Source organism: Palaemon carinicauda, chromosome 12 (genome assembly GCF_036898095.1).
Source record: "Palaemon carinicauda isolate YSFRI2023 chromosome 12, ASM3689809v2, whole genome shotgun sequence".
NCBI classification, from domain to species: Eukaryota; Metazoa; Arthropoda; class Malacostraca; order Decapoda; family Palaemonidae; genus Palaemon; species Palaemon carinicauda.
Window position 1 is genome coordinate 8,444,202 of NC_090736.1, and position 10,000 is coordinate 8,454,201.

A 10,000-nucleotide genomic window follows, 5' to 3' on the forward strand; every position below is an offset into this window, starting at 1 on the left:
CATAACTTCCATACGAATATACGCAAAATCATTATTAATCTACTGTGAAAAAAGCTATGGAGATTTATCTCATATTTTGAGTTTTTTAAGTATATCTTTTCGCACTCCCAAAGAGAGATTAGTTTACCAAACTTTCAACTGGGCTCCACTAGACACTATAAGAGTTAGAAGACACAGGCCTACATGACTGAAGACTATGAAGCGTGAAGTAGGAGATGATGATTGGAGAAGTATTGAATTAAAATCTCAAGATAGAGACGACTCGTGAAATCTAATCAAGGCCCTTCTTACAATTCTTCTTACTGCACTGTAATTGTTCAGTGGCTACTTTTCTCTTTGTAAGGGTAGAAGATTAGATTTTTCTCTAATCTTGGGTAGTGCCATAACCTCTGTACCATGGTCTTCCACTCTCTTGGGTTAGAGTTCTCATGCTTGAGGGTACACTCGGGCACAATGTTCTATCTTATATCTTTTTCTCTGCCTCTTGTTTTGTTAAAGTTTTTATAGTTTATAAAGTGATATTTACTTTAACATTGTTGCTCTTCTTAAAATATTTTATTTTTCCTTTTTTCCTTTCCTCACTGAGCTATTTTCCCTATTGGAGCCCCTGGGCTAATAGCATCTTGCTTTTTCAATTAGGGTTGTAGCTTAGCAAATAATAATAATAATAATAATTACGTCAATAGGCGTAGAAGGAAATGATGATGATGATGTAGGCACTGTGAACCATTAATATCTAAGATTTCGATACGGATTTTATCCAAGAATAAAATGTTCCTATTGTTTTATCTAGATTTGAACCTTACCTAAAAAGACTTATCTTATTCCAGTACATATTTCAGCCTGATTATGGGTATAGTTTTGACGCCTTTACAGTTTTTAGAATGATATATTGTTAACTTATTCTCATCATTTATTTATTTCCTTATTTCCTTTCCTCACTAAGCTATTTTTCCCTATCGGAGCCCTTGGGCTTATAGCATCTTGCTTTTCCAACTAGGGTTGTAGCTTGGCTAATAATAATAATAATAATAATAATAATAATAATAATAATAATAATAATAATAATAATAATAGTGTACCTACAAATATATTAAGATATACAAGAATCTCTATTTTATCCACTTTTAATGTCTATTTAACTGGTTTTGAGCCTAAATAAAGTATTAGTCCATGACCTTTTTTGCAGATGTAAAACGTGAACTAAATCATCCTTCACTATATTTTAGTACAGATTTTATCCAAGAATAAACTTCTCTTATTGGTTTAGGATTTGAACCTTATCATAAAAGACTATCGTATTCTGGTATAGATTTCATTTATATGCAATCCAAGAATCTCTATTTTTTTCACTTTTAATGTTTTTTTTAACTGGATTTGAGCCTCTATTAAGTAATAGTCAATAAACGTTTTGCAGATCTAAAACGTTAACTAAACCACCCTTCACTGTATTTCAATACAGATATTTACATACTACTTCAGTATTTTCCTTCAGAAGTGACTATAATTCAGTATTTCCCCTCAAAAGTGACCAGGTCTTCAGTACTTCCCCTAAAAAGTTACCATAATTTAATATTTCCCTTCAAAAGTGACCATACTTCAGTATTTCTCCTCAAAAGTAACCAGACGACTTCAGTATTTCTCCTCAAAAGCGACCATACTTCAGTATTTCCCCTCAAAAATAACCAGACGACTTCAGTATTCCCCCTCAAAAGTGACCATAATTCAGTATTTCACCTCAAAAGTGACCATACTTCAGTATATCAGTATCCCCCCTCAAAGGTGACCATACTTAAGTATTTCATCTCAAAAGTGACCATACTTCAATATTTCATCTCAAAAGTGACCATACTTCAGTGTTTCCCCTCAAAAGTGACCAGACTTTAGTATTTCCTCTCAGAAGGTACCATTCTTCAGTATTTACCCACCAAAGGGACCATACTTCAGTATTTCCTTTCAAAAGTGACCATACTTCAGTATTTCCCCTCCGAAGGGACCATACTTGAGTATTTCCCCTCAAAAGTGACCCTACTTCAGTATTTCCTCTCAAAAGTAACAACACTTCAGTATTTCCCCTCACAAGTGACCCAACTTCAGTATTTCCCTTCAAAAGTGACCAGATCAGTATTTCCTCTCAAAAAATGACAAGACTTCAGTATTTCCCCTCACAAGTGATCAGACTTCAGTATTTCCCTTCAAAAGTTACCATACTTCAGTATTTCCCCTCAAAAGTGACCTTACTTCAGTATTTCCCTTCAAAAGTGACCAGACTTCAGTATTTCCTCTCAAAAAATGACAAGACTTCAGTATTTCCCCTCACAAGTAATCAGACTTCAGTATTTCCCTTCAAAAGTTATCATACTTCAGTACTTCCCCTCAAAAGTGACCCTACTTCAGTATTTCCCCTCAAAAGTGACCTTACTTCAGTATTTTCCTTCAAAAGTGACCAGACTTCAGTATTTCCTCTCAAAAAATGACAAGACTTCAGTATTTCCCCTCACAAGTAATCAGACTTCAGTATTTCCCTTCAAAAGTTACCATACTTCAGTACTTTCCCTCAAAAGTGACCCTACTTCAGTATTTCTCCTCAAAAGTGACCCTACTTCAGTATTTCCCCTCAAAAGTGACCCTACTTCAGTATTTCCCCTCAAAGGTGACCCTACTTCAGTATTTCCCCTCACAAGTGATCAGACTTCAGTATTTCCCTTCAAAAGTTACCATACTTCAGTACTTCCCCTCAAAAGTGACCAGACTCTCCCACCCAAAGTGCCCCACACACAAACCTTTGATGGAAGTCAGCGATGAACTTGAAGTTGTTGAAGATGAGATCCTTGTGGTCGCGGACTGCCCTGGGCGTGGAGGGCTTCTCCATGAGGCTGAAGTAGTTCTCCATGACGAACTGCAGGTCCTTCACGAATTCCTCCTCGGTCTCGATGAGCTCCTGGATGGTCGCCCTGGAAAGAAGCTCTCCTTAGTGATGGTTGCTTTTGGGATGGTCGTTGCATAACAGTAAGCTTCTTTGATGGAAGGCTTCAAATGAAGCTCTCTATAATGGCATGAATATGGATGGAAGGCTTCAAACGGAGCTCTCTTTAATTATATAAATAAGGATGGAAGCCATAACAAACTAAGCTATAATTCAAGGCATGATATGGACAAGAATTGCAGGCCTGAAATAAAGCTCTCTTTAATGGCATGAATATGGATAGAAGGCTTCAGATGAAGCTCTCATTAATGGCATGATGTAGGTATTACAATGAATCTCTCTTTATTTACATGAAGTGTTTAAATAAAACTTCTCCCTTGAGATAAAAAGTAAAGATGAAGTTTAGTGTTTCCTACTGAAATAGGGGCATGACTAAAATACACTTTTCCAGTTTGTTTATAATGTAATTTGAATTGAGGGATAATTAGATGTCCTTGAATAAATACAACCCCGCCCCCGCCCCCCCCCCCCCCCACCCACCACCCCAACATCAAACTCCCCTTAATAACATAGAATATAACCAACAGAAAAAAATAAATAAATTAACAATGACACGTTAAAAAATCTCGTATACCATTTGAAAAAAAAAAAAGTAAAAAGGTCATATTCCAATAAGAACTTTGAAATGCCACTGGCATCATATAGTTATATACCCTTTTTGGGGCTACAATAAGAATAGATCAAATTTCTTCAGGACTACGTCTGCTTCGCGGAGCCTAGTCCGGGCTTCGGACTCCTGCCACGGTCGTCATATTGCTGTCATTTTCATCATCATCCTGTCCGTCCTTTGTGTTTATATAACATATCTCTTTCGCATCGTTAACTGACTTACGCAAGAGTTTTTCAAGTTTTATAACGGAATTAATTTCAAGGCGAAGGATTCGTTGAAAAGTTAAATTAATGAGTTGTTCAAGTATCGTAACGAAATTAATTTCAAGGCGAATGATTCGATAAAAAATTAAATTAATGAGTTGTTCAAGACTTATAACGGAATTAATTTCAAGGCGCATGATTCCTTAAGAAGTTAAATTAATGAGTTGTTCAAAACTTATAACGGAATTAAATTCCAGGCGAATGATTCGATTAGAAATTAAATTAATGAGTTGTTCAAGTCTTGTAACGGAATTAATTTCAAGGCGCATGTTTCGTTAAGGAGTTAAATTAAAGAGTTGTTCAAGTTTTATAACGATATTAATTCCAAAGAGCCCGTACCTTGCTATTATACATAGCAAGGCAATCTAATGCAACCGATAATCTCGTTAGGACATACCTGCCATCCTCATTGCGAGCTTCACGAGGAACAATATTTTTCAAAAGGAAATACATAAAACATAAATTTAATTTCTCAACGAATCATTCGCCATGAAATTAATTTCGTTACAAGACTTGAACAACTAATTAATTTAATTTCTCAAGGCTTCATTCGCCTTGGAATTAATTTCGTTAAAAAACTTGAACAATTCATTAATCTAATTTCTCAAGGATTCATTCACTTAGAAACTAATTACGTTATAAGACTTAAACAACTCATTAATTTAATTTCTAAAACGAATCATTCATCTAGAAAAAAAAAATTCGTTATAACTACTTGAACAACTCATTAATTTAATTTCTTAACGAATTATTCGCCTTGAAATTAATTTCGTTCCAAGACTTGAACAACTAATTAATTTAATTTCTCAAGGCTTCATTCGCCTTGGAATTAATTTCGTTATAAGACTTGAACAATTCATTAACTTAATTTCTCAAGGATTCATTCACTTAGAAACCAATTACGTTAAAAGACTTAAACAACTCATTAATTTAATTTCTAAAACGAATCATTCATCTAGAAAAAAAAAATCGTTATAACTACTTGAACAACTCATTAATTAAATTTCTAAACGATTCATTCACTTAGAAACTAATTTCCTTACAAAACTTGAACAACTCATTAATCTAATTTCTAAACGATTCATTCACTTAGAAATTAATTTCCTTACAAGTCTTGAACACCTCATTAATCTCTAATTTCTAAACGATTCATTCGCCTTGAAATTAATTTCATTATGACTTGAACAACTCATTAATTTAATTTCTAAACGATTCATTCACTTAGAAATTAATTTCCTTACAAGACTTGAACAACTCATTAATCTAATTTCTAAACGATTCATTCCCTTAGAAATGAATTTCCTTACAAGACTTGAACAACTCATTAATCTAATTTCTAAACGATTCATTCACTTAGAAATTAATTTCATTATGACTTGAACAACGTTCCTCGATCTGGAATCTACTGTGGCGTTCGAATCCCTACTTACTTGCGCTTGGCCCTGGCTTCGTCCTCGGGAGACGGTCCGAGCAACTTGCTCGACAGCTTCCTGGTCTTCATTTCCTTGATCTCCTTCATGAGGTTCTTCTTGACCATCAGGGTTTCCTGCATGACCATGTGTTGCAGGGACCTCTTCAGCGTGGAGACCTCCTCCGTGACTGTCTCCTCCTTGAAGAATTCCAGGCTTCCGGCAGGCACTAATCCTTGCTTCCCGGATTCAGGGTCCTTCACGAGCCACCTGCGAACACAGGGATGATAAGTCAAGGGGGAAAGATTGTTTATTATTATTATTATTATTATTATTATTATTATTATTATTATTATTATTATTATTATTATTATTATTATTATTAACTGCTAAGCCACAACCCCAGTTGGAAAAGTAGGATGCTATGAGCCCAGAGGCCCCAACATGGAAAATAGCCTAGTGAGGAGAAGAAACAAGGGAAAATAAAATATTTTAAGAAGAGTAACAACATTAAAATAAACTATGAAGATATTAACAAAACAAGAGGCACAGGAATTAGATAGAATAGCGTGGTCGAGTGTACCCTCAAGCAAGAGAACTCTAACCCAAGACAGTGGAAGACCACAGTACAGAGGCCATGACACTACCCAAGACCAGAGAATACTGATTTGATTTTGGAGTGTCCCTCTCCTAGAAGAGCCGCCTACCACAGCTAGAGTCTCTTCTACCCTTACCAGGAGGAAAGTAGCCACTGAAAAATTATAGTGCAGTAGTTAACCCCTTGGGTGAAGAATAGCAAACGTTTTTCATACGCGTCATTGTAACTTTAGAGAACGTTGGAAGATGACAGGCAGAAACATATTGGTTAGAAATAATGAAAATAACGATATCTTAAAACTGGTTGACTTGATTTATCAAAGGTTTAAAGGATTAATGTTTATGAGGCTGTTAAAATAATCAAAATAAGTCATATATACTGCAATCTAACATGTGCTAACCAAACTTGGCTGAATCCCTCGTCAGGCTGGGAGAAGCAAAGAGAAGAAAAGTCCCCTTTTGTTCTTTTTTTATGTCGGTTACACCTCAAAATTAGGGGAAGTGTTTGGTAAATAAATAGATATATACAGTAAATGGTAAGAATACTGAAAATGAAACTAAAATAAAGATGACGAAGGTAATTGTTTAGGGGTAAGTATTAGTTTCTACGATGTTATCAAACATGAAATCATATAATTCTTTTAATTAAGTAAATAAAACATTTTGCAAAATAATTCTGAATGATGATTAACAAAGCAGTGTAATTAGAATAGTCAATGGAATACATTGAAAATTATATATATATATATATATATATATATATATATATATATATATATATATATATATATATATATATATATATATATATATATATATAAATATATATATATATAAATATATATATATATATATATATATATATATATATATATATATATATATGTATATATATATATATATATATATATATATATATATACATATATATATATATATATATATATATATATATATATATATATATATATATATATATTTAAATCAAAAGAGAGACGCTAAATAAAAAACATCAAATCAGTACGATACAAATTTTACTTTATAAAGGTTTTAAATATAATGAATTGATCAAAGAAAATATAAGGGTTATACTATAAACTATATATCTAAAATTAAATAATGAATTAAAAGTGAACTGAAAGATTCAAAAGTTCGTATAAGTCAAGTATTTTTCATTGTAAGCTTAAAATAAAAAAAAACAATTCTCGTATACATTTGCGTATATAGTTTATGAAACTTGCACTTTCGTATGTATGAAAGAACAATACATTAGGAACTAGAAAAACACTGAAGGTGCAAACCTCTGCCATTGCAGCTTATTTCTCGAAACCAGCTTGCCTACCCCAGAATCAATTTAGACCGCAGGTGTATTTGAAGTCTGTGTGACAACCATTTACGAACTTGGGGTTAAGGTTAGGGTTAATTCGGTCGACCTTTTGCTTAACCTTGACACTTGACCTCTGACCTAGTACTTTCAAAATTGAATCACCTCCACGTCTCAACATAAATATTAATCCATGAAAATTTCATTGCTCTATGAGTAAAATTGTGGCCAGGAAGTTGTTCACAAACTGACAAACAGAGGCGAAAACATAACCTCCTCCCAACTTTGTTGACGGAGGTAATAAGTTACATCACTGTCAAATCTAAATATAAATCTTTAATCTCAATTAAGAAATTAGCTTGCTGAACAGGATGAGCTAATAATTTGGTTCTATTTGCAATCTGTTGCGATTCTTCCAAACATTTCCATGGTTGTAGGCAACATGGTAAGGTTGCAGACACTAAAGGAACTAACGAGTCTGAGCGGAACTCGAACCTTAGTCTGGCGATCACCAAGCAGAGACGTTACTAATCAGGTCACAACAACTCTATTTAGAGCTTTATGGCTTTAAAAGTACGATATGATTCACCTCTATCCATACTTGACCTACTGAAAAGGGGTATTAACCTGAAAGAGGGAAGGCTATAAGATTCAGGGAAACCTAAAGTTTAATGTGAATTCCAGAGCCTGATATTTATGGTCAATGTAATTGGAAGATCATCGATTTAAATGATGTGAGATGAACCGACTTTCATAAATGGGGCTCTGAAAAAAAGAAAATAGATGAGCCGACTTTCATAAATGGGGCTCTGAAAAAAAAGAAAATAGATGAGCCGACTTTCATAAATGGGGCTCTGAAAAAAAAGAAAATAGATGAGCCGACTTTCATAAATGGGGCTCTGAACAAAAAGAAAATAGATGAGCCGACTTTCATAAATGGGGCTCTGAAAAAAAGAAAATAGATGAGCCGACTTTCATAAATGGGGCTCTGAAAAAAAGAAAATAGATGAGCCGACTTTCATAAATGGGGCTCTGAACAAAAAGAAAATAGATGAGCCGACTTTCATAAATGGGGCTCTGAAAAAAAGAAAATAGATGAGCCGACTTTCATAAATGGGGCTCTGAAAAAAAGAAAATAGATGAGCCGACTTTCATAAATGGGGCTCTGAAAAAAAGAAAATAGATGAGCCGACTTTCATAAATGGGGCTCTGAAAAAAAGAAAATAGATGAGCCGACTTTCATAAATGGGGCTCTGAAAAAAAAAGAAAATAGATGAGCCGACTTTCATAAATGGGGCTCTGAACAAAAAGAAAATAGATGAGCCGACTTTCATAAATGGGGCTCTGAAAAAAAAAGAAAATAGATGAGCCGACTTTCATAAATGGGGCTCTGAAAAAAAAAGAAAATAGATGAGCCGACTTTCATACATGGGGCTCTGAAAAAAAGAAAATAGACGAGCCGACTTTCATAAATGGGTCTCTGAAAAATAGAAAATAGACGAGCCGACTTTCATAAATGGGTCTCTGAAAAATAGAAAATAGACGAGCCGACTTTCATAAATGGGGCTTTGAAATAAGAAATCAAGATTTTTCTTTTTATTTTGTCAATCATCTTATGACCTCCTCTTCTCCAGAGATGTACGATTAACTTTTTTTTCACAGCCCATTCATGGATCCAATTCCGCGAGGAGGAAAACAAACAACTTCTCGATCTCGTTTCCCAGGGGATGAAAAAAAAATCTTCATTGTGAGCCGGGACACAGCTGGAATGAAGGGTAAAAATATTCAACCCTTTTTTCATTAACCATATTTTTCACGACAAAATCCCTAAATGTCATCCGATACGTCAAAGTCAGGACAATCTGGGAGGTTATTAAAAAGAAGAGCCGAAATTTTCTCGAATAGAAAATTGTATTCAGGAGCTACAAAGTTAAAAAAGAAAGTAGCAGTCGTGTTGTAGTCTATAGATGTGTCCGTCAGTCAGAAATGTGAAGAAAGTTTTGGATTAAGCTTATGAAACACTGGAAGGAGTTGCGGCCTTGTTGTCTTCGTTTGTCTGTCTGTCATAAACGTGAAGAAAGTTTTGGATTAAGCTTATGAAACACTGGAAGGAGTTGCGGCCTTGTTGTCTTCGTTTGTCTGTCTGTCATAAACGTGAAGAAAGTTTTGGATTGAGGTTATGAAACACTGGAAGGAGTTGAGGCCTTGTGGTCTTCGTTTGTCTGTCCAGCTGCAGAATAAGTAAGAAATATTTATTATTATTATTATTATTATTATTATTATTATTATTATTATTATTATTATTATTATTATTATTATTATTATCATTATCTTCTAAGCTATAAGCCTAGTTGGAAAAGCAGGATGATATAGGTCCAGGGGCACCAACAGGGAAAAATAGCCCAGTGAGAAAAGGAAATAAGGAAATAAATAAACGAAATGAGAAATGAAGAATGATGAATAATGAATACGTCAACTCAAACCTGAAGTCCACAGAGAGAAAGAAGAGATACCAACCAGTGGTGATCAATACACTATAAAAAGTGGGTGAATTTTGCTATACACAAAAGGTCCTCAACAGAACAAACTCAACTGGTTTCAGGAAGTTGTTTGCAAGTCAAATCGAATGTTTGTATGTAGAATGTTTGTAAACAGAACGTTTGTAAGTCGAATGTTTGTAAATCGAATGTTTGTAAGTCGAATGTTTGTAAATCGAATGTTTGTAAGTCGAATGTTTGTAAGTCGAATTTTTCTGCATCGAATGTTTGTAAGTAGAATGTTTGTAAATCGAATGTTTGAAAATCGAATGTT

General features: G+C 34.1%; 1 protein-coding gene across 1 annotated transcript in view; it reads right to left on the minus strand.

Annotated features, from left to right (window-relative positions):
- LOC137650476 (titin-like) overlaps positions 1 to 10,000 on the minus strand; it is a 963,282-nt gene that overhangs the window by 365,987 nt on the left and 587,295 nt on the right. The window contains 2 exon segments of the mRNA XM_068383702.1: positions 2,784 to 2,954; positions 5,290 to 5,538. Of these exon segments, the coding sequence (XP_068239803.1) occupies positions 2,784 to 2,954; positions 5,290 to 5,538 (420 nt within the window).